This window comes from Hyla sarda, chromosome 1 (genome assembly GCF_029499605.1).
Source record: "Hyla sarda isolate aHylSar1 chromosome 1, aHylSar1.hap1, whole genome shotgun sequence".
NCBI lineage: Eukaryota > Metazoa > Chordata > Amphibia > Anura > Hylidae > Hyla > Hyla sarda.
In genome coordinates this window covers 586,767,818-586,794,834 of record NC_079189.1, presented here as the reverse complement: position 1 = coordinate 586,794,834, position 27,017 = coordinate 586,767,818, and the positions used below count along the sequence as shown (strand labels likewise).

General features: G+C 43.0%; 1 protein-coding gene across 1 annotated transcript in view; it reads left to right on the top strand.

The window, feature by feature from the left end:
* Nucleotides 1–27,017, top strand: part of C1QTNF3 (C1q and TNF related 3) — a 74,522-nt gene that overhangs the window by 7,777 nt on the left and 39,728 nt on the right. Inside the window, exons 2-3 of the mRNA XM_056552555.1 lie at nucleotides 3,616–3,724; nucleotides 21,733–21,887. Coding sequence (XP_056408530.1) covers nucleotides 3,616–3,724; nucleotides 21,733–21,887 — 264 coding nt within the window. The remainder of the gene's footprint in view (nucleotides 1–3,615; nucleotides 3,725–21,732; nucleotides 21,888–27,017) is intronic.

The following is a 27,017-nucleotide window of genomic DNA, read 5'->3' as shown; positions in this document are numbered from 1 at the left end:
TGGTATCCACCAGGAAACCTGGAAACTCCATCTTCTGTGAAGGAATCAGCACGGATTTTTTGGTGTTGATCAGGAACCCTAGTTCCTCCAACAAAGACACCGTCCACTGGCTGTGCAACAAGACCTGCGTTCTGGAGTGTGCCATGATTAGCAAATCGTCCAGATAGATAATTAGACGTACTCCTCTGCTCCGGAGAGCTGCCACTACTGGCTTGAGCAATTTGGTGAAGCACCAAGGGGCCGATGACAACCCGAATGGCAGGCAAGTGAATTGCCACATTCGGTCCCTCCACAGAAACCTTAGGAATGGTTGGGAGGATGGGTGCATGGGGACGGTGAGGTACGCGTCCTTCAAATCAACCTTTACTAGCCAGTCGCCCGGCCATAGCAGGTCGCGCAGCAGATGGATCTCTTCCTTCTTGAAGTCACGGTAAGTCACGTGTTGATTTAAATCCCTTAGGTTTATCACTGGGCGATAACCGCCATCCTTCTTTTTGACTAGAAATACGTTGCTGACAAACCCGGGAGAGAGAGGATCTACCTCTTGCACTGCTTGCTTCGATACAAGCTCTTGAAGCTTGTTGTCTACGAGAGCAATGTTTTGTGAAGAAAACCGAATGGGATGTGGAATAATGTTCAATTCTGGAAGAGATTGAAAGTCTATCTGGTACCCTGCTACCGCATTGAGGATCCAAGCGTCTGCCATAATCGTGGACCAGACATGGATAAAATACTTCAGTCTGCCTCCCACCAATGTGTGTGGAAGTGGAATTGGGAGTGTACTCACCGATTCCCGGGCGAGACCTGGGAAATCCTCAGCCTCCACTTTCCTCGCCAGGGTCATCCACAAGGGGGGAAGAAGGGAGCAGGTTGTGCCACAGGTAATGCGTACGGTTGGGGAGCTGGTCTAGCGTAGGGCCTGTATTGGGCAGTACGGCCGGCCTTTGTGTTTGGACCCGCCTTCTTTAACGAGGTCTGAGCCTTATCTAGACTAGTGAAAAGACTCACAAATGTATTTATATTCTTTATGAGGTCCTCGCCGAATAACAGACCTTCCGCTGAGGGGCCTGGCTCGTTTTCTGCCAAGTGTGATAACTGGGGTTCCAATTTCATCAAAATTGACCTTCTACGCTCAATGGAACAAGTGGTGTTGGCACTGCCCAACATGCAGATTGCACGTTGGGCCCAGCCTCTCAGCTGCACCAGATCCACAGGTTGGGCAGTGGAAGCGGCCTGTTCGGAAAGGTTAAATATCTTGGTCAATGGACCTAGGAGGTCCAAGACACGATCTTGGATCAATTTAAAAGATCTTTCAATTCCCTTTTTTGCATATTTTTACAGAGCGAGTCAAATACTTCAGTAAGACCAGGTCTATTTCCGGTGTAAGAGCCACCTTTCTGGCCACGTAAGATCTGGGGCACTCGGCTCGCAATTTGTTGCGATTGGATCGGTCCAGGGACCGTCTGGTCCAAAACTCTATATAGTCCGCGACTTGTGGTAACGGTGCCCAGTCCCCGGAGCGAGGATGTGTGATTGCCTCCGGGCTAAAAAATGGCTGGCCAAGCGAATCTAAAATTGTCTCAGATGGTATGTCAGGAGTGGCGTCAAAATTGTCAGCCATGAACCCCGCATCTTCTATGTCAGATTCTGAGTCCGTGGCCTCAGCCACCTCAGAGGCTTCAGAAGACTCATCATTGGACGTGTCAAAAGAGTTTGGCTTTGTCCTATTAGTGGACTTGTGCCTCTTAGGGTTGTTCTCCTTGAGGCCCAAGGGTCGGTCATATTCCTTAACATGCGGGGTGTGACAGGCCGGAGTGGGTCCTGTCTGGGGCATATTGTTTTCTTCCCCTCCCGGGGAGTCGGAGTGTCCATTGGCATGTTTACGCTTACTTAGCGCTTTACCTCTGGTAGGTTTCTCCCCCGAAGTAGAGGGATGAGCAGCAGAAGCTAATGCGGCCTGGACGGACCTATTAATGAGGTCTTCTATCTGAGATGCTGACATTATGTGGGAGGCTTCTATCTCTACCTCACCAGCAGTACCAGACATGCCAGAGAAAGGAGCCTTAGTGTTATCTCCAGCCATAATGGACTATCTGAAAGCTAACAAGTAGCTATTGGTATCCAGCAAGACTATCAAAATAATGAGTCCCAGTTATGAGCCCCACAGCTAAGAACTATTAGTAATATTGTGTGAAGGCAGAACTGATGAAGGCAGAGAGGTAATTAAAGTCTACCTGAGCTGACTAGCAATAACGCTGACCACAACCTGAGAACCGTTGGCGCTCCTCTCACCACTCGCACAACAATGCGACGGAGAGAGGAGGCGTATACCAGTTACAGCGAAGCCTGACGAAATCCCACGAGATTATGGCAAGGAGCGCTGTGATTGGGTGTGTGGCATCAGCAAACACGCATCACCAGGCGCGCGTCGTTGAAGGCCCGCCCTCCTCTCCTCCTTCCCCGTAACAGACGAGTCAGCGGCGGGAAGGAGGGAAAAGAATATGCGCGAAGAGCCACAAAATGGCGCTGGGTAAGGAAGAGAGGGGAAGTAAAAAGGGGGGGGGGAGTAAAAAAGGGGGGGGGGGGGGAGGATCAGAGCAGCGCACCAGGCACAAAGGAGATTTGAGTGCTGATGCGCTGGCACGTAGAACAAAATCTATAAATCAAATAATAAGTAAGAAAGCTAATTTGAAACAGAAAGAAAAATATAGAGAAAAGAGTTAGTGGTATATATAACCACTAAGAATGCAAAATAAAACTTCCGAAATACAGAGAAACATACACATAGGAAAACATAGAAAACATATACACCATGAGTACTTATCTGTCTGCCATGAGCAGAAAGAAAGAGAGAGGAGGATCTTCAAGCAGTCCCTTATATAGCAGCCAGCATGCTGGGATAGGAGGAGGAGTTCACAGGGGACTGCTGGGATATGTAGTTTTAATTTTTTTTTATTAAATACGTTTTTGGATAAAGATATTTCTGCTATGGGCATTAATTAAAGAAAGATTAATGCAAGATATGAGTCTCCTGTCTGATATATAACTCAGGATCAGTACAGGATAAGTAATGTATGTACACAGTGACCTCACCAGCAGAATAGTGAGTGCTGCTCTAGAGTATAATACAGGCTATAACTCAGGATCAGTGTAGGATAAGTAATGTAATGTATGTACACAGTGACCCCACCAGCAGAATAGTGAGTACAGCTCTGGAGTATAATACAGGATATAACTCAGGATCAGTACAGGATAAGTAATGTAATGTATGTACACAGTGACCTCACCAGCAGAATAGTGAGTACAGCTCTGGAATATAATACAGGATATAACTCAGGATCAGTACAGGATAAGTAATGTATGTACACAGTGACCCCACCAGCAGAATATTGAGTACAGCTCTAGAGTAGAATACAGTATAAGTAATATAATGTATTTACAGTACATGTTGTAATGTAGATTAACATAACATGTAAAATATCCCTAGATGCACAAAAAGTTAAAGGTTGCTGTTTACAGTGCAGCGTAACTGTGCACATAGCTGCCAATGTACTATATGAAGTTGTTGTGATGTCTTAATTTTGGGTTGTAACAATATTTCTTCATGTTCTGCAGCCCCCACAGCAACCAGATTGCAGTAGCTGCTGTAGGGGAGACTTTGGATATAGATTTCACCAACCAATTGCTGGACCACCAGGACTACCTGGACCACCGGGTATCCCAGGTAACTGTGACACATTATATCTATTTTCCATAACAATGCAGAACTACAGGGACCATAAAATTAAAGGGGTTATTTTTCTATATATCAACTGGCTCCAGAAAGTTAAACAGATTTAAAATTACTTCTATTAAAAATCTTAATCCTTTCAGTACTTATGAGCTTCTGAAGTTAAGGTTGTTCTTTTCTGTCTAAGTCCTCTCTGATGAAACCTGTCTCGGGAAACTCCCAGTTTAGAAGCAAATCCCCATAGCAAACCTCTTCTAAACTGGGCGTTTCCCGAGACAGGTGTCATCAGAGAGCACTTAGACAGAAAAGAACAACCTTAACTTCAGAAGCTCATAAGTACTGAAAGGATTTTTTTAATAGAAGTAATTTACAAATCTGTTTAACTTTCTGGAGCCAGTTGATATATAAAAAAAAAGTTTTTTCCTGGAATACCTTTTTAAGGTAATCAATTATTAAGTCATGTACGGTAGTTTATTTTATTTTTTTTGCGGAAATTTACACTACCAATGTGGGTGTGGCTTAGTGGGGAGTGGGCGTGGCTTCTGATAGCAAAAAACATTTACTATGTTACACCAGAAATTAGTTATGGCAGAAAACTATGCCAGACTGCAGTATGCATAGAGTTAATTGTTTGGCAAGTGAACAGGCACAACCAACGGACTGCTGCAATTTTTGAAAGAAAGCAGCCATGTTTTTCTAATTTCATACAACCTCTTTACATTCTCATTGGTATATGAATGACACTTTTATAATGTATAACTTTTATATTGATGCTATATGCCAGGGTTTCCCAACCAGTGCACCTCCAGCTGTTGCAAAACTACAACTTCCAGCATGCCCGGACAGCCAAAGGCTGTCCGGGCATGCTGGGAGTTGTAGTTTTGCAACAGCTGGAGGCACACTGGTTGGGAGACACTGCTATATGCCAAAAATTCTAGTATAGTTTAGTATATCATTGGGAGTTCCATTTTTCTGATACAGAGCTCCAGGAGCTGATGGCATACTGAATTATTATTGGGTTCCCTGAATGCAATGTGTAGACAGGAAGCTCCCTCTAGTGGTGGCTGCAAGCAGATGGAAATATATCACTGTATTTAACTGTATAAAGAGCAGCAGACCATGATGGACTGGCCAAATATGTCTCCTGATCTAAACCCTATTGAGCATCTGTGGGTAATCCTCAAACAGAAGGTGGGTGAGCACAAGGTCTATAACATCCACCAGCTCCATAATGTAGTCATGGAGGAGGGAAGAGGAGTCCGGAGGAACCTGTAAAGATTTGGCGAACTTCATGCCAAAGAGGCTTAAAGGGGTACTCCCGTGGAAACCTTTTTTTTTTTTTTAATCAACTGGTGTCAGAAAGTTAAACAGATTTGTTAATTACTTCTATAAAAAAATCTTAATCCTTCCAATACATTTTATGGGCTGTATACTACAGAGGAAAAGCTTTTCTTTTTGGAGTTCTATGACATCACAAGCACAGTGCTCTCTGCTGACCTCTGCTGTCCATTTTAGGAACTGTCCAGAGCAGCATATGTTTGCTATGGGGATTTTCTCCTTCTCTGGGCAGTTCCAAAAAGGGACAGCAGAGGTAAGCAGAGAGCACTGTGCTTGTGATGTCATAGAAATCAAAAAAGAAAAGCATTTCCTCTGTAGTATACAGCCCCGAAAAAGTACTGGAAGTATTAAGATTTTTGAATAGAAGTTATTTACAAATCTGTTTAACTTTCTGGCATCAGTTGATTAAAAAAAAAAATTTAAAAAAAAAGTTTTCCATGGGAGTACCCCTTTAAGGGGGGCTACCAAACAAAATATTGACACTTTGGGCCCCATTTGGGCATTTCCACTTAGCAGTGTACTCCCAGGTTTAGACAATAATGGCTGTGTGTTTAGTTATTTTGAGGTGACACAACATTAAACACTGTTAAACAGGCCGTGCACTCACTACTACATTGTCACATGAAAAGATAGAAAAAAATAACTACAAAAATGTGAGGGGTAAACTGACTTATGGGAGATACTGTATATATAATGTGAGGGGTGGACTCACTTATGGGAGATAATGTATATAATGTGAGGGGTGGACTCACTTATGGGATATACTGTATATATAATGTGAGGGGTGGACTCACTTATGGGAGATACTGTATATATAATGTGAGGGGTGGACTCACTTATGGGATATACTGTATATAATGTGAGGGGTGGACTCACTTATGGGAGATACTGTATATAATGTGAGGGGTGGACTCACTTATGGGATATACTGTATATAATGTGAGGGGTGGACTCACTTATGGGATATACTGTATATATAATGTGAGGGGTGGACTCACTTATGGGAGATACTGTATATATAATGTGAGGGGTGGACTCACTTATGGGAGATACTGTATATATAATGTGAGGGGTGGAGTCACTTATGGGATATACTGTATATATAATGTGAGGGGTGGAGTCACTTATGGGATATACTGTATATATAATGTGAGGGGTGGACTCACTTATGGGATATACTGTATATATAATGTGAGGGGTGGACTCACTTATGGGAGATACTGTATATATAATGTGAGGGGTGGACTCACTTATGGGAGATACTGTATATATAATGTGAGGGGTGGACTCACTTATGGGAGATACTGTATATATAATGTGAGGGGTGGACTCACTTATGGGATATACTGTATATATAATTTGAGGGGTGGACTCACTTATGGGAGATACTGTATATATAATGTGAGGGGTGGACTCCCTTATGGGAGATACTGTATATATAATGTGAGGGGTGGACTCACTTATGGGAGATACTGTATATATAATGTGAGGGGTGGAATCACTTATGGGATATACTGTATATAATGTGAGGGGTGGACTCACTTATGGGAGATACTGTATATATAATGTGAGGGGTGGACTCACTTATGGGATATACTGTATATATAATGTGAGGGGTGGAGTCACTTATGGGAGATACCGTATATATAATGTGAGGGGTGGACTCACTTATGTGAGATAGTCGGTATTTACTTACCGTAATAGTTCTTTCCTCGAGTCCCGAAGGCAGCACAGAAGGGATATATCAGATCCCGCTCCCATGTCAGGACCGTCCCCTAGAACTTAATTAATAATTAACACTTAATTAGTAACGGGACGGGCCAGACCCCCATAAAGGCCCCTTTCACCAATGTCACACTGTGTAATAATTAAGACCAACTGATGCAAAAAAATGAATTTATTTGGGTGGGTGTTGTGCTGCCTTCGGGACTCGAGGAAAGAACTATTACGGTAAGTAAATACCGACTTTCCTCATCGTCCCTACAGCAGCACAGAAGGGATCTACCAAAGATAACAAAGGGTGGGTTAATTCTTGCCAACAGCAGACAATACTCCGGTACTAAAGGCTGGGCTCTGGGTCTGCAGGTCCAGCCTGTAATGACGGGCAAAGGTAGATGTAGATGACCATGATGCTGCATTGCAGGTTTCCAGTAAGGAGACTTGCTCCCTTTCTGTCCAAGATGTAGACATAGCTCTGGTTGAATGGGCTTTCAATGGATGTGGAGGATCCCTTCCATCTTTCTGGTAGGCTTCCACAATAGTAGACAGGATCCATCTGGCCAGCGTATCCTTAGAAGCTTTCTAGCCCATTCTAGCTCCTGCAGGAAGAACAAAAAGATTCTCTTCCTTCCGAAAGTGCTGGACTCGACCTAAATAAGAGACCAAGGAACGCTTGACATCAAGTCGATGGAACTTTTCCTGCTCCTCTGATACAGGGTTGGGGCAAAACACTGGTAGAAACACCTCTCTGTTAATGTTAGCCACTGATGCTACCTTAGGTATAAAAGAAGGAACGGTGCAAAGTCTCACACCCTCTGGAAGGATCTTCAGAAATGGTTCCTTTGAAGAGAGAGCCTGTAGCTCCCCTACCCTCTTGCAATGAGAAAGAGAAGCTTCATGGTGAGCCATTTTAGCTCCACTTCTGTAATGGGCTCAAACGGTTCTTTTGTGAGGGCGTTCAAAACTAGAGTCAGATCCCAAAGTGCAACTGGAGGCTTCACTGTCGGTCTCAGTTTCCTCAGGGCTTTAAAAAATCTGGAAATAAAAGGGTGGTTTGCAAATTTCCCATCAGACATCGCATTAATAGAGGTCATGTGAACCCTAAGGGTATTTGGTTTAAGCCCTTTGTCGAACCCCTCTTGCAGAAATTGAAGCACGTTTTCCACTGAAAACTGCAGGTTAGACGATGACAACCAGTTCACAAATTTTTTCCACAATTTTGTATATACGAGGTTAGTTGATGGCCTCCTGGATGACAGCAAAGTATTTATAACTTCATCAGAGAGACCCAGGTTCAATAGTCTTTCCCTCTCAGAAACCAGGCAGTTAGATGTAGTCTGCCTGGTTGTGGATGAAAGAAACCTTTCTGTATTAGAAGGTCTACTGCTGCAGGAAACCTGAAGAATCTCCCCTCCGCTAACTGGAGCAGTAGCGGGAACCACACTCTGCGAGGCCAGAATGGTGCTATTAGGATGGCCGATGGTCCTTCCTTCAGGATTTTTCCTAAGACTCTCGGTAGAAGAGGCAGTGGGGGAAACAGATAGATAAACTTGTTGTTCCAAGGGATGGAGAACGCATCCAGGACTTCCGGATGTTCCCACGCATTCAGAGACCCAAATTTCGTCAACCTGGTGTTCTCTTTGGTTGCCATAAGGTCGATCTCTGGAAACCCCCATCTGAGGAATAGTGGTCTGAGATGCTTCATGCTGAGAGACCATTCTGTAGGAAGTAGGGCCTGCCTGCTCAGGAGGTCCGCCTGCTGATTCAAAGTTCCTCTGATGTGTATTGCCTTCAGATCCGTGGCATCTTGTTCCGCCCAGTGCATGATCTGGGCACACAGATGTTGTAGGGTTGCGCACCGTGTGCCGCCCTGTTTGTTTAAATAATAAGCCGCTGTGGCGTTGTCTGTTCGCAACAGAACAGATCTCTTGCAGACATAAGACTCGAAGTGGAGCAGAGCAAGATGGATGGCTTTTAACTCCCGATAGTTGGAGGATCTTAATCTCATCTTCGTAGACCAAGTACCTTGGGTCCAGTGATTGCCGAGGTGTGCACCCCAACCTGCGGCCGAGGCATCCGTAGTGATGACAGTTTGATGCTCGGTAACAAAACTCCTCCCTTGACTCACATTCGACCTGATGGTCCACCACAGCAAATCCCTTCTGACAACAGGGGAGATTTTTATGGAGGAGTTCAGATGTGCCAGGCTCCTGTTCCATGCTTTCAAAATTTCTTGATGGAAGCTTCTTAAATGGCTTTTTGCCCATGGCACTGCCTCTATGGAGGCTGTTAGTAATCCTAGCGTACTCATCGCTTCCCTGATAGAAATTCTTGAGCAATGCTGGAGCTTCATGATTTTCTGTCTTGTGCGAACTATTTTCTCCTCTGGAAGAAAAATTTTCATTTGCTGCAGATCCACCAGAAGCCCCAGAAACTGAACCCGAGAGGAGGGGGTTAACTTGGATTTCTGATGGTTCACCATGAAGCCCACCTTCTGCAGCATAGAGAGGCAGATTTGAAGTTGGTTCTTCAAAGTTTCCGTATTGCTGGCAATGATTAGCCAGTCGTCGAGGTACGGCACAATCTTTATTCCCTGGAGGCGAAGTGCTGCTACCAGGACAACGACCAGCTTGGTAAAAATCCTGGGTGCGGGTGACAACCCAAAGGGCAGCGCCTTGAACTGAAAATGATGGACTTGATCTTTCCCTTGGACAGCTATTCTCAAAAATTTTCTGTCCTCCTTTTTTATGGGTACGTGGAGATATGCGTCCTTCAAGTCCAGGCAGACCATGACATCCCCAGGACTGGCAATGCTGTATAGTGATCTTATATTGTCCATCTTGAATTTTACCTTCTTCAAGTACTTGTTGAGGTATCTCAGATCTATGATTAATCGCCATTTCTGGTCTGGCTTTGGTTCTGTGAACACATGTGAGTATACCCCTTGTAACTCCTCCCCACTGGGGACAGACTCCAGTGCCGCTTTCTGAAGGAACTCCGACAGGAGCGACCGGACTCTGAAATCTTTGTCTTGGTTGAGAAAAAATCGGTCTCTCGGCCGGTGTACAAACTCTAGCGCATACCCCTCCTGAATAATTCTCAGAGCCCAGGGGTCGGAGGTGACTGACTGCCATTCTGGAAGAAACTCCAGCAATCTTGCGCCCACCGGGCCATCGTGCCTGGCGTCAGAAGTCAGTCTTGGGATTGGGACCCGGACCTGACTGCTTCTTTTTCCTATCCTGGTATCTAGGCTGGTATTTTCTCTCCCTCTGTTGAAAAACGCGTCTACGGTTGCCGCCTTTATTTCTCTGGGCACGAAAGTTCTTAAAGGGTTTCCGAAAGGATTGCATGACATCCAATTCCTTCTCCTTCTTCTTTTGCTTTAACACTTTGTCAAGCTTCTTCCCAATGAGCTTACCCGGCTCAAAGGGTAGAGAACAGAAATGCCCTTTAGATGACGCATCGCCTGCCCAGGGCTTCAGCCAAATCGCTCTACGAGTGGAGTTTGCCACTGCCATACTTTTGGCCGCAATTTTTAGCACATCAATAGAAAAATCACATAGGTAATCCGCCGCTGACTTGAGCGAGGACAACTGTCGGGACAGCTTATGCCTAGAGACTCCTGCCTCTATATCCTGGGATAGATTACCTAGCCATAGTCTAAGAGCCCTGGAGACAGGCACTGACGACAGCGCTGCCTTGCTGAGTGACGCAAGGTTAAGATGGGCTCTTTTCAAAAAGGTATCCGCTCTTCTGTCTAAGGGGTCTCTCAACAGTGTAGATTCGTCAGCTTAAAAAAAAGATTTTTTAGATAGACCAGCTACTGCTGGGTCCACTGCTGCAGGTTGATCCCAAAGTTCAGAGGCCGACGGATCCAATTTGTACATCATCCGGAAGCGTGATCCAAGATCTAGCCGCTTATCCGGTTTCTCCCATTCTTTTTCCATTATCTTTTTAAGGACCTGGTGTCCAGGCAGCACCCTGGACTTTTTCTTAGGAAAATAGAATAAGGCTTCTTTATTTTGTCTGGAGCGCTCATGCTTGCCAGATTCTACACAATGCTTGACCTTTTTGATCAGGCCTTCTGCCGTCTCTTTCTTTAAAAGGTAAAAGTCCTCAGTCACCCCTTTCTCCCCCGAGGAAGAGCTAGAAGAAGAGGAAGAATTTGAGGAAGAATAACTCTGCTTCCTATGGTGCTTCTTTTTCTTCCTAATGGAGGGCCCTGCAGAGGAAGAAGCGTGAGAAGACGTGGAACTTGAACTAGAAACAACCGCCGTCTTTCTCCTTCTCTTATTAACCTGGTCAGAGGAGGAACTGCTGGCAGCTGAACCAGTACGCTTCCTTGAAAGCTTCTTTAGCCTCTTTCCCTCATCTTTATCCTGAGAGAATTTGTCTCTGAACCAGGAAAAAAAGGTTTTTGCCTCCGTGGCTAAATCCGCTTCCGGGGGTGAACAATTCTTACATATGTTAGACGGCCACTCCTCCATAAGCGTCTGCAGACAGCTTATACATCTCCTTGCTTCTACAGATGCTGCAAGCTCTTTTTTCTTTGCACAACTATCACAGTCCTCATATGGGCACTCATCTGGAAGGGGCTGCTCACAAGACACACATAGTCTGTGTTTAACCTTAGACTTCTTCTTTCCAGCACTCGCTTCAGAGGACATCTGCAACACATATTTATTGTAATAAATATAATATATAACATAATAATCAGGCCAGAGATAGTTGCTCACGGCAACCACTGGCAACTAACCTTATCAGACCCAGAACCCGGCTGCCCAGCTCAGAGAGAGCGGCAACACCGAGTTCCCGGTCTAATAAGGCCTCTTCCGCCGCCCCCCCGTGGAGAGGCAACCCAGGTGACGTCAGAAGCACGCGCCCTCCCAGCACACAAACAGCTGGAGGACGCGCGCATGGACCACGCGCCTGAAGCGCTGAACGCCGGCAGAGAGAAGCAACAGCAGGAGCGCAGCAGCAGCGCGCACCAAGTAAGTATACTAGTACATAGTACGGCAGCAATACAGAGCAGTACCTGATATAATTTTGCAGCCAAATCTAAGCGGAGACCCCGCACCGCACTACAGGAATCTGCTACTGCCGGCATTCTGTCTAGTAATGCCGGGACCCCGCACCGGACCTTTAGACATATGAGCTCGCCGGACCTCGCACGGCTATGACTGGAACACATAGATTTTTGTCGGGACACCACATCAGTCACGTCTAGGTACCTTTTCTATCGCCGGGGCCCCGCACCGGGCCAGGTATTCATAGGTTACATGGAACCGATGCCCCGTAACGGTATTTAACCAACGAAATATCCCATAGGTACCTGCCAGAGACCCCGCAATGGCTTGGACCATGGCAGCCAGGACCCCGCAAGGCCAGAATGGATGGATGGACGATCCTACAGGTGAGGACTGAAACAAAACACGGTGGGACATTGGTGAAAGGGGCCTTTATGGGGGTCTGGCCAGCCCCGTTACTAATTAAGTGTTAATTATTAATTAAGTTCTAGGGGACGGTCCTGACATGGGAGCGGGATCTGATATATCCCTTCTGTGCTGCTGTAGGGACGATGAGGAAACTGTATATATAATGTGAGGAGTGGACTCACTTATGGGAGATACCGTATATAATGTGAGGGGTGGACTCACTTATGGGAGATACTGTATATATAATGTGAGGGGTGGACTCACTTATGGGAGATACTGTATATATAATGTGAGGGGTGGACTCCCTTATGGGAGATACTGTATATATAATGTGAGGAGTGGACTCACTTATGGGAGATACCGTATATAATGTGAGGGGTGGACTCACTTATGGGAGATACTGTATATATAATGTGAGGGGTGGACTCACTTATGGGAGATACTGTATATATAATGTGAGGGGAGGACTCACTTATGGGAGATACTGTATATATAATGTGAGGGGGGGACTCAATTATGGGAGATACTGTATATATAATGTGAGGGGTGGACTCACTTATAGGAGATACTGTATATATAATGTGAGGGGTGGACTCACTTATGGGAGATACTGTATATAATGTGAGGGGTGGACTCACTTATGGGAGATACTGTATATATAATGTGAGGGGTGGACTCACTTATGGGAGATACTGTATATATAATGTGAGGGGTGGACTCACTTATGGGATATACTGTATATATAATGTGAGGGGTGGACTCACTTATAGGAGATACTGTATATATAATGTGAGGGATGGACTCACTTATGGGAGATACTGTATATAATGTGAGGGATGGAGTCACTTATGGGAGATACTGTATATATCATGTGAGGGGTGGAGTCACTTATGGGATATACTGTATATATAATGTGAGGGGTGGACTCACTTATGGGAGATACTGTATATATAATGTGAGGGGTGGAGTCACTTATGGGATATACTGTATATATAATGTGAGGGGTGGGCTCACTTATGGGAGATACTGTATATATAATGTGAGGGGAGGACTCACTTATGGGAGATACTGTATATATAATGTGAGGGGTGGACTCACTTATGGGAGATACTGTATATATAATGTGAGGGGAGGACTCACTTATAGGAGATACTGTATATATAATGTGAGGGGTGGACTCACTTATGGGAGATACTGTATATATAATGTGAGGGGCGGACTCACTTATGGGAGATACTGTATATAATGTGAGGGGTGGACTCACTTATGGTATATACTGTATATATAATGTGAGGGGTGGACTCACTTATGGGAGATACTGTATATATAATGTGAGGGGCGGACTCACTTATGGGAGATACTGTATATATAATGTGAGGGGTGGGCTCACTTATAGGATATACTGTATATAATGTGAGGGGTGGACTCACTTACATAAGATACTGTATATAATGTGAGGGGTGGACTCACTTATGGGATATACTGTATATATAATGTGAGGGGTGGACTCACTTATGGGAGATACTGTATATAATGTGAGGGGTGGACTCACTTATGGGAGATACTGTATATATAATGTGAGGGGTGGACTCACTTATGGGAGATACTGTATATAATGTGAGGGGTGGACTCACTTATGGGATATACTGTATATAATGTGAGGGGTGGACTCACTTATGGGATATACTGTATATAATGTGAGGGGTGGACTCACTTATGGGAGATACTGTATATATAATGTGAGGGGTGGACTCACTTATGGGATATACTGTATATAATGTGAGGGGTGGACTCACTTATGGGATATACTGTATATAATGTGAGGGGTGGACTCACTTATGGGAGATACTGTATATATAATATGAGGGGTGAACTCACTTATGGGAAATACTGTGTATAATGTGAGGGGTGGACTCACTTATGGGAGATACTGTATATATAATGTGAGGGGTGGACTCACTTATGGGAGATACTGTATATAATGTGAGGGGTGGAGTCACTTATGGGAGATACTGTATATAATGTGAGGGGTGGACTCACTTATGGGAGATACTGTATATAATGTGAGGGATGGACTCACTTATGGGAGATACTGTATATATAATGTGAGGGGTGGAGTCACTTATGGGAGATACTGTATATATAATGTGAGGGGTGGACTCACTTATGGGATATACTGTATATATAGTGTGAGGGGTGGACTCACGTATGGGATATACTGTATATATAATATGAGGGGTGGACTCACTTATGGGAGATACTGTATATATAATGTGAGGGGTGGACTCACTTATGGGATATACTGTATATATAATGTGAGGGGTGGACTCACTTATGGGAGATACTGTATATATAATGTGAGGGGTGGACTCACTTATGGGAGATACTGTATATATAATATGAGGGGTGAACTCACTTATGGGAGATACTGTGTATAATGTGAGGGGTGGACTCACTTATGGGAGATACGGTATATATAATGTGAGGGGTGGACTCACTTATGGGAGATACTGTATATATAATGTGAGGGGTGGACTCACTTATGGGAGATACTGTATATATAATGTGAGGGGTGGAGTCACTTATGGGAGATACTGTATATAATGTGAGGGGTGGACTCACTTATGGGAGATACTGTATATATAATGTGAGGGGTGGACTCACTTATGGGAGATACTGTATATATAATGTGAGGGGTGGACTCACTTATGGTAGATACTGTATATATAATATGAGGGGTGAACTCACTTATGGGAGATACTGTGTATAATGTGAGGGGTGGACTCACTTATGGGAGATACGGTATATATAATGTGAGGGGTGGACTCACTTATGGGAGATACTGTATATATAATGTGAGGGGTGGACTCACTTATGGGAGATACTGTATATATAATGTGAGGGGTGGAGTCACTTATGGGAGATACTGTATATAATGTGAGGGGTGGACTCACTTATGGGAGATACTGTATATATAATGTGAGGGGTGGACTCACTTATGGGAGATACTGTATATATAATGTGAGGGGTGGAGTCACTTATGGGAGATACTGTATATAATGTGAGGGGTGGACTCACTTATGGGAGATACTGTATATATAATGTGAGGGGTGGACTCACTTATGGGAGATACTGTATATATAATGTGAGGGGTGGACTCACTTATGGTAGATACTGTATATAATGTGAGGGGTGGAGTCACTTAGGGGAGATACTGTATATAATGTGAGGGGTGGACTCACTTATGGGAGATACTGTATATATAATGTGAGGGGTGGACTCACTTATGGGAGATACTGTATATATAATGTGAGGGGTGGAGTCACTTATGGGATATATTGTATATATAATGTGAGGGGTGGACTCACTTATGGGAGATACTGTATATATAATGTGAGGGGTGGACTCACTTATGGGAGATACTGTATATATAATGTGAGGGGTGGAGTCACTTATGGGATATACTGTATATAATGTGAGGGGTGGACTCACTTATGGGAGATACTGTATATAATGTGAGGGGTGGACTCACTTATGGGAGATACTGTATATATAATGTGAGGGACGGACTCACTTATGGGAGATACTGTATATATAATGTGAGGGGTGGAGTCACTTATGGGAGATACTGTATATATAATGTGAGGGGTGGACTCACGTATGGGATATACTGTATATATAATGTGAGGGGTGGACTCACGTATGGGATATACTGTATATATAATGTGAGGGGTGGACTCACTTATGGGAGATACTGTATATATAATGTGAGGGGTGGAGTCACTTATGGGAGATACTGTATATATAATGTGAGGGGTGGACTCACTTATGGGAGATACTGTATATAATGTGAGGGGTGGACTCACTTATGGGAGATACTGTATATAATGTGAGGGGTGGACTCACTTATGGGATATACTGTATATATAATGTGAGGGGTGGACTCCCTTATGGGAGATACTGTATATATAATGTGAGGGGTGGACTCACTTATGGGATATACTGTATATATAATGTGAGGGGTGGACTCACTTATGGGAGATACTGTATATATAATGTGAGGGGTGGACTCACTTATGGGATATACTGTATATAATGTGAGGGGTGGACTCACTTATGGGAGATACTGTATATATAATGTGAGGGGTGGAGTCACTTATGGGATATACTGTATATATAATGTGAGGGGTGGAGTCACTTATGGGAGATACTGTATATATAATGTGAGGGGTGGACTCACTTATGGGAGATACTGTATATATAATGTGAGGGGAGGACTCACTTATGGGAGATACTATGGGAGATACTGTATATATAATGTGAGGGGTGGACTCACTTATGGGAGATACTGTATATTAGTGTTGCTCGCGAATATTCGCAATTCGAATATTATTCGCGAATATCGCATATTCGCGAATTCGCGAATTTCGCGAATATAGCGCTATATATTCGTAATTACGAATATTCGTTTTTTTTTTGTTTTTTTTTTCACAGTACACATCACAGTGATCACCCCTCTCTGCTTCCAGCTTGTGTGGTGTAAAGAAGGCTGTAATACTACTGTGTGAGGCTGGCTTGCGAAAATTCGCATATGCTAATATTCGCATATGCGAATTTTCATATATGTTACTTTTCACATACGCGAATTTGCGCATATGCGAAAATAAAACGGGAATATAACGAATATGCGAATATTCGCGAATATATGACGAATATTCGTCCATATATTCGCGAATATTCGCGAATTCGAATATGGCCTATGCCGCTCAACACTACTGTATATATAATGTGAGGGGTGGAGTCCCTTATGGGAGATACTGTATATATAATGTGAGGGGTGGACTCACGTATGGGATATACTGTATATAATGTGAGGGGTGGACTCACTTATGGGAGATACTATATATATAATGTGAGGGGTGGACTCACGTATGGGATATACTGTATATAATGTGAGGGGTGGACTCACTTATGGGAGATACTGTATATATAATGTGAGGGGTGGACTCACTTATGGGTGATACTGTATATAATGTGAGGGGTGGACTCACTTATGGGATATATTGTATGTATAATGTGAGGGGTGGACTCACTTATGGGAGATACTATATATATAATGTGAGGGGTGGAGTCACTTATGGGATATACTGTATATATAATGTGAGGGGTGGACTCACTTATGGGATATACTGTATATATAATGTGAGGGGTGGAGTCACTTATGGGATATACTGTATATATAATGTGAGGGGTGGACTCACTTATGGGAGATACTGTATATATAATGTGAGGGGTGGACTCACTTCTGGGAGATACTGTATATATAATGTGAGGGGTGGACTCACTTATGGGAGATACTGTATATATAATGTGAGGGGTGGACTCACTTATGGGATATACTGTATATATAATGTGAGGGGTGGACTCACTTATGGGAGATACTGTATATATAATGTGAGGGGTGGAGTCACTTATGGGATATATTGTATATATAATGTGAGGGGTGGACTCACTTATGGGAGATGCTGTATATATAATGTGAGGGGTGGACTCACTTATGGGATATACTGTATATATAATGTGAGGGGTGGACTCACTTATGGGATATATTGTATATATAATGTGAGGGGTGGACTCACTTATGGGATATATTGTATATATAATGTGAGGGGTGGACTCACTTATGGGAGATGCTGTATACATAATGTGAGGGGTGGAGTCACTTATGGGAGATACTGTATATAATGTGAGGGGTGGACTCACTTATGGGAGATACTGTATATAATGTGAGGGGTGGACTCACTTATGGGAGATACTGTATATATAATGTGAGGGGTGGACTCACTTATAGGAGATACTGTATATATAATGTGAGGGGTGGACTCACTTATGGGATATACTGTATATATAATGTGAGGGGTGGACTCACTTATGGGATATACTGTATATAATGTGAGGGGTGGACTCACTTATGGGAGATACTGTATATATAATGTGAGGGGTGGACTCACTTATGGGATATACTGTATATATAATGTGAGGGGTGGACTCACTTATGGGAGATACTGTATATATAATGTGAGGGGTGGACTCACTTATGGGATATACTGTATATATAATGTGAGGGGTGGACTCACTTATGGGAGATACTGTATATATAATGTGAGGGGTGGACTCACTTATGGGAGATACTGTATATATAATGTGAGGGGTGGAGTCACTTATAGGAGATACTGTATATAATGTGAGGGGTGGACTCACTTATGGGAGATACTGTATATAATGTGAGGGGTGGACTCACTTATAGGAGATACTGTATATAACGTGAGGGGTGGACTCACTTATGGGAGATACTGTATATATAATGTGAGGGGTGGACTCACTTATGGGAGATACTGTATATATAATGTGAGGGGTGGACTCACTTATAGGAGATACTATATATAATGTGAGGGGTGGAGTCACTTATGGGAGATACTGTATATAATGTGAGGGGTGGACTCACTTATAGGAGATACTGTATATAATGTGAGGGGTGGAGTCACTTATGGTAGATACTGTATATATAATGTGAGGGGTGGACTCACTTATGGGAGATACTGTATATATAATGTGAGGGGTGGACTCACTTACAGGATATACTGTATATATAATGTGAGGGGTGGAGTCACTTATGGGATATACTGTATATAATGTGAGGGGTGGAGTCACTTATGGGAGATACTGTATATAATGTGAGGGGTGGACTCACTTATGGGATATACTGTATATATAATGTGAGGGGTGGACTCACTTATCGGAGATACTATATATAATGTGAGGGGTGGACTCACTTATGGGAGATACTGTATATATAATGTGAGGGGTGGAGTCACTTATGGAAGATACTATATATATATAATGTGAGGGGTGGACTCACTTATAGGATATACTGTATATATAATGTGAGGGGTGGAGTCACTTATAGGAGATACTGTATATATAATGTGAGGGGTGGACTCACTTATAGGAGATACTGTATATATAATGTGAGGGGGGGAGTCACTTATGGGATATACTGTATATAATGTGAGGGGTGGACTCACTTATAGGAGATACTGTATATATAATGTGAGGGGTGGACTCACTTATGGGATATACTGTATATATAATGTGAGGGGTGGAGTCACGTATGGGAGATACTGTATATATAATGTGAGGGGTGGAGTCACTTATGGGATATACTGTATATATAATGTGAGGGGTGGACTCACTTATGGGATATACTGTATATAATGTGAGGGGTGGACTCACTTATGGGAGATACTGTATATATAATGTGAGGGGTGGACTCACTTATGGGAGATACTGTATATATAATGTGAGGGGTGGACTCACTTATGGGATATACTGTATATATAATGTGAGGGGTGGACTCACTTATGGGATATACTGTATATAATGTGAGGGGTGGACTCACTTATAGGAGATACTGTATATATAATGTGAGGGGTGGAGTCACTTATGGGATATACTGTATATATAATGTGAGGGGTGGAGTCACTTATGGGAGATACTGTATATATAATGTGAGGGATGGACTCACTTATGGGATATACTGTATATATAATGTGAGGGGTGGACTCACGTATGGGATATACTGTATATATAATGTGAGGAGTGGACTCACTTATGGGATATACTGTATATAATGTGAGGGGTGGACTCACTTATGGGATATACTGTATATATAATGTGAGGGGTGGACTCACTTATGGGAGATACTGTATATATAATGTGAGGGGTGGACTCACTTATGGGAGATACTGTATATAATGTGAGGGGTGGAGTCACTTATGGGATATACTGTATATATAATGTGAGGGGTGGACTCACTTATGGGAGATACGGTATATATAATGTGAGGGGTGGACTCACTTATGGGAGATACTGTATATATAATGTGAGGGGTGGACTCACTTATGGGAGATACTGTATATATAATGTGAGGGGTGGAGTCACTTATGGGAGATACCGTATATAATGTGAGGGGTGGACTCACTTATGGGAGATACTGTATATATAATGTGAGGGGTGGAGTCACTTATGGGAGATACTGTATATATAATGTGAGGGGTGGACTCACTTATGGGAGATACTGTATATAATGTGAGGGGTGGAGTCACTTATGGGAGATACTGTATATATAATGTGAGGGATGGACTCACTTATGGGAGATACTGTATATATAATGTGAGGGGTGGAGTCACTTATAGGAGATACTATATATATATAATGTGAGGGGTGGACTCCCTTATAGGAGATACTATATATAATGTGAGGGGTGGACTCACTTATAGGAGATACTGTATATATAATGTGAGGGGTGGACTCACTTATGGGATATACTGTATATATAAATGTGAGGGGTGGACTCACTTATGGGAGATACTGTATATATAATGTGAGGGGTGGACTCACTTATGGGAGATACTGTATATATAATGTGAGGGGTGGACTCACTTATGGGAGATACTGTATATAATGTGAGGGGTGGAGTCACTTATGGGAGATACTGTATATATAATGTGAGGGATGGACTCACTTATGGGAGATACTGTATATATAATGTGAGGGGTGGACTCACTTATGGGAGATACTGTATATATAATGTGAGGGGTGGACTCACTTATGGGAGATACTGTATATATAATGTGAGGGGTGGACTCACTTATGGGATATACTGTATATATAATGTGAGGGGTGGAGTCACTTATGGGAGATACTGTATATAATGTGAGGGGTGGAGTCACTTATGGGAGATACTGTATATATAATGTGAGGGGTGGACTCACTTATGGGAGATACTGTATATATAATGTGAGGGGTGGAGTCACTTATGGGAGATACTGTATATATAATGTGAGGGGTGGAGTCACTTATAGGAGATACTATATATATATAATGTGAGGGGTGGACTCACTTATAGGAGATACTATATATATATAATGTGAGGGGTGGACTCCCTTATAGGAGATACTATATATAATGTGAGGGGTGGAGTCACTTATAGGAGATACTGTATATATAATGTGAGGGGTGGACTCACTTATGGGAGATACTGTATATATAATGTGAGGGGTGGACTCACTTATGGGAGATACTGTATATATAATGTGAGGGGTGGAGTCACTTATAGGAGATACTATATATATATAATGTGAGGGGTGGACTCACTTATAGGAGATACTGTATATATAATGTGAGGGGTGGACTCCCTTATAGGAGATACTATATATAATGTGAGGGGTGGAGTCACTTATGGGAGATACTGTATATAATGTGAGGGGTGGACTCCCTTATAGGAGATACTATATATAATGTGAGGGGTGGACTCCCTTATAGGAGATACTATACATAATATAGTGGTAGCATTGTGGTCCCCTATTGTTTTCATGACCTTAGTAGCTTCATCAACTTATACATTATGACAATTTCACTGTCTCACTATACATTTTTTTTTCTCTTCAGGAAATCATGGAAATAATGGAAACAATGGGGCAATGGGACAAGAAGGAGTAAAGGGGGAGAAGGGCGACAAAGGAGACATGGGCATGAGAGGGGATCGGGGCAACCCAGGTCTGAAAGGGGAAAAAGGATATCCAGGCATTCCCCCAGAGCTACAGGTAAGGAATAATCCACAAATATCCACAAGGAATTCCGTACGGATCGCGCCTTGCAGCACTCCCATCTATTTCACATGGATTCTGTGTTCACATAGCAGAGATTCAGAGCGGATCAGTACAATGCAAATACTTTACAATGGTGAAGGAGTTTTGTACAGTTCTTTTGGAATATACTTTTATTTCCGGAGAAAGCAGTATGAAGTCACTAGTCACTGTCCCTTTTAGAGTTGTGTCTTATATGCTGATTTGTTGCTTTAGTGCTATTCTTTTTTACTTGTAGTTGCCCTTGACTTTCTTATAAATGTCAACTCCAGTATTTTCTCTGTACCTAGACTTAAGAAGGCCCTTAAAGGGGGAACTCTGCCCCTAGACATCTTATCCCCTATCCAAAGGTTAAGGGATAAGATGTCTGATCGCAGGGGTCCTGCAGCTGGGGACCCCCGTGATCTCGGCTGCGGCACCCCAGATCTCCAGTGACTGGCGATGTGGGGCATAGGCTCGTGACGTCACGGTCACGCCCCGCTCGTGAAGTCACGGCCATGCCCCCTCAATGCAAGTCTATGGGAGGGGGCGTGGCCGTGACGTTACGAGTGGGGCATGAAAGTGGCGTCACGAGCCTCCTGCGCTGCACTCGATGCGCTAAACAAACACCAGGTGCCGCAGGGAGATTGCGGGGGTCCCAGCGGAAGGACCCCTGCGATCAGACATCTTATCCCTTATCCTTTGGATAGGGGATAAGATGTCTAGGAGCGGAGTACCTCTTTAAGGATGTAGACTGACTGTGTTGCACTTTCTTCTATGGACTTTGCTGTGACATGAGGCAAGATCACACCCAGTTTTCTTGTGTAATAAGGTCCCAAAAATGTACTTCTGCTAAATGCTATCCTACCACTTTGTTCTCATTTCTGTAAAGACCTTTTATCCTTGGAGCTGGACTTTATCAGTGCTGAAGAATTAACTGTAGACAGGACTAGGAATGTAGTGTCCTACTTGTATAAGCTGTTCCTGACTCTGGCTACACCTAGACTCACTGACTAGAATTAGTCTCCTCAGATTAGAAGTGCTGAGGATCCCTCCCTCCAACTACAAATCCCAGGATCCATCCATGTTTGTAGGTGTGAGTTCACTTTTCTCTCTCACACATCAGTCACCCCACCCTTTGCAGAATGATCTCCCCCCCCCCACCCAGCAGCCGCTTCACCCATTGAAGCACTGCCATGCTCCCTTTGAACACCTCACTAGTCATGTAATGTCTCGGGATGCATTGCAACCTGGGAAAAGCTAAGACAACACTCATTTTGTATGCTTTTAAAAATAAATAATGGGGCAAAGATCACATAAGAATTGTGAGACCATCCATCAAACACAGGTACAGACGCTATATTATGAACTACGCTAACTTGCATTGAGGGGGCGTTGTGTGATGTCACAAGGGAGGCGTGGCTGACCACCGCAGCGCGCACACAGCGTTCGGAACTAAATGTTAAAGAAGGGTTTTTTTCTGCCTATATCATACACACTCACTATCACTAGTCATACAGTACCACTTGTATTCCAGCGCAACTGCGGCCATGTGCTTTGTTACTCTAATTTGGTCATGTGATCACCATTCTGACTCTCCAAATCTTTCAGTGCCTAATGGTTACAACAGGATGTCTGACTCTGACTTCCTCTGGACTCCAGGATGACATCATGACTTACTAGATCCCTCCCATCAGCTCTCAGACCCCTCCCCTCTCAGCTCCCTCTGCTATATCTATGGGATCAGGAGTTACAGGAGTTATACACCTCCTATGAGACTGTGTTCACACATTGCACTTCTTGCTTCTTTTTCTATGTTTTTGCTGTGATTTTTCCAAAATCATGGAGATATTGTACTATAATTATGCAAAATATGGTAAAAACATTACATTTTTACCACAATTTTGGAAAACTGCTGCAAAAACTACTAAAATACAGAAAAATGGGAGGAAAAAATGCAGTAAAAATCCAATGTGTGAACATAGCCTTAAAATGTAAAATCTTCATAAAACACTGAAGTTGTGATTTTAGGTCAAATCACTTTCTCCTAATGGCAATATGTCTCTTTAATATTCACTGTGGGTAAGAAAAGGTATCAAAACTGTGTGAACTGACACCAACCCACATATAGGTATTAAGAGTTCACTTGGGTTATCCTAGCGCTAGCATCTTAAAGGGGTATTCCAAAGGATAGGATGTCTGACCACGGGGGGGGGCCTGCCACTGGAACCCCCGCAATCTCCGTGCAGCACCCGCATTCTATACGGGGCTGCTTCTCGGAAAGCTCTTTTTTTCCGGGACTGGAAATGTGACGTCACGCCACGCCCCCTCTATTCATGAGGTAGCCCCATTTTGGATGGGACCCTGACCTATTTCATTTACTCCCCTTCTGCTGGGCATATTGTCTCTGATTGGGTGACATGCAGGATCCACTACCAATTTAAAAGCTCCTGTGAATAGGGAGGGGTGCAGGGCTAGAGAGGGTGCCACTCCCCCTTGCTTGTAAAGCATAAACACAAAAAAGAAAATAGCCAGCACACCTACCTAATACACAGGTGCACGCTGCTGTGGCAAATACAGAATGTACAAATAAGAAAGAAAGGTTGCAGCAGCACTCTTGGTAAAAAAAAAAAAATGGAGGCTCTTAGCGCACTTTTTCATCAAAACGTGTCCCCCAACCACCACGTGGAGGTGGCCTCATGAGTGGCACCCTCTCTAGCCCTGCACCCCTCCCTGTTCACAGGTGGTTTTAAATTGGTAGTGGATCCTGCATGTTACCCAATCAGAGACCATATGCCCAGCAGAAGGGGAGTAAATTAACCCCTTAAAGGGGTTATCCAGGAAAAAACTTTTTTTTTTATATATCAACTGGCTCCAGAAAGTTAAACAGATTTGTAAATTACTTCTATTAAAAAAATCTTAATCCTTTCAGTACTTATGAGCTTCTGAAGTTAAGGTTGTTCTTTTCTGTCTAAATCCTCTCTGATGATACATGTCTCGGGAAACACCCAGTTTAGAAGCAAATCCCCATAGCAAACCTCTTCTAAACTGGGCGTTTCCCGAGACACGTGTCATCAGAGAGGATTTAGACAGAAAAGAACAACCTTAACTTCAGAAGCTCATAAGTACTGAAAGGATTAAGATTTTTTAATAGAAGTAATTTACAAATCTGCTTAACTTTCTGGAGCCAGCTGATATATATATATATATATATATATATATATATATATATATATATATATATATAAATAAATAAAAAGTTTTTCCTGGAATACCCCTTTAAGGACCAGGGTTTTTTCCATTTTTGCTTTTTCATTTTTTCCTCCTTACCTTTAAAAAATCATAAAGTTAGTATTCCACTTGGTTTTTTTTCTGGCAGTTTTTGGAGATCTGCCACTGCAGTTTTTGAGCCAAAGCCAGAAGTGTATTCAAAAGGAATAGGACATATAAAGGAAGGACTTACACTTCTCCTCCCTTATGGATCCACTTCTGACTTTGGCTCAAAAACTGCAGTGGCAGATCTGCAAAAACTGACAGAAAAAAAAAACAAGTGGAATCCGAGCCTAACTCTTCTACCTAAAAATCCATATGATGGCTTATTTTTTGCGCCACCAATTCTGCTTTGTAATGACATCAGTCATTTTACCCAAAAATTTACTACGAAACAGGAAAAAAGAAATCATTGTGAAACAAAATTTAAGAAAAAACACCATTTTGTAACTATTGGGGGCTTCCGTTTCTACGCAGTACATTTTTCGGTAAAAATGACACCTTATCTTTATTCTGTAGGTCCATACGGTTAAAATGATACCCTACTTATATAGGTTTGATTTTGTCGTACTTCCGGAAAAAATCATAACTACATGCAGGAAAATGTATACGTTAAAAATTGTCATCTTCTGACCCCTATAACTTTTTTATTTTTCAACGTACGGGCCGGTATTAGGGCTAATTTTTTGTGCTGTGATCTGAAGTTTTTATCAGTACCATACTTGTATTGATCGGACTTTTTGATCGCTTTTTATTCATTTTTTCATTATATAAATAGTGACCAAAAATACACTATTTTGGACATTTGAATTTTTTTGCGCGTACGCCATTGACCGTACGGTTTAATTAATGATACATTTTTATAATTCGGACATTTCCACACGCGGCGATACCACATATGTTTATTTTTATTTACACATTTTTTTTTTTATGGGAAAAGGGGGGTGATTCAAACTTTTATTAGGGAAGGGGTTAAATGATCTTTATTAACTTTTTTTCACTTTTTTTTTTTTTGCAGTGTTATAGCTCCCATAGGGACCTATAACACTGCACACACACACTGATCTTTTACATTGATCAATGGTTTCCCATTGGAAACCATTGATCAATGATTCTGCTGCTTGACTGCTCATGCCTGGATCTCAGGCACTGAGCAATCATTCGGCAATCGGACACCAGGAGGCAAGGCAAGGGACCCTCCTGCTGCCTTATAGCTGTTCGGGATGCCGCGATTTCATCGCGGCGATCCCGAACTGCCCGCTGAGCTAGCCACTGAGCTAGTTTAGTTTCACTTTAGACGTGGCGATAAACTTTGAATGCCGCATCTAAAGGGATCAGTGCCGTACGCTATTAGCCACGGGTCCCGGCCATTGGTAGGTGCCGGGCCCAACCCGCTATGACGCAGTGTCACGCCGTGGCACCGCTTTATATAAAGGGAGATACTCAGGACGTACCGGTACGTTCTTGGTCCTCAACAGGTTAAACATGTCAGGGTCCCATCCAAAATGGGGCCACCTCATAGGAGGTTTTAATTTCAATTTGATAGTGGATCCTGCATGTCACCCAGTCAGAGGCCATGTGCCCAGCAGAAGGTGAATTGATTTAGCATGTTAGGGTCCAATACGAAATGAGGCCACCTCCGCGTGGTAGATGGGGGACACGGTTTGATCAAAAAGTGTGCTAAGAGCCTCCATTTTTTGACCAAGAGTGCTGCTGCAACCTTTCTTTCTTTTTTGTACATTCTGTATTTGCCACAGCAGCGTGCACCTGTGTATTAGTTAGTTGTGCTGGCTATTTTTCTTTTCTTTTTTGTAATTTACGAATCTGTTTAAAATGCAA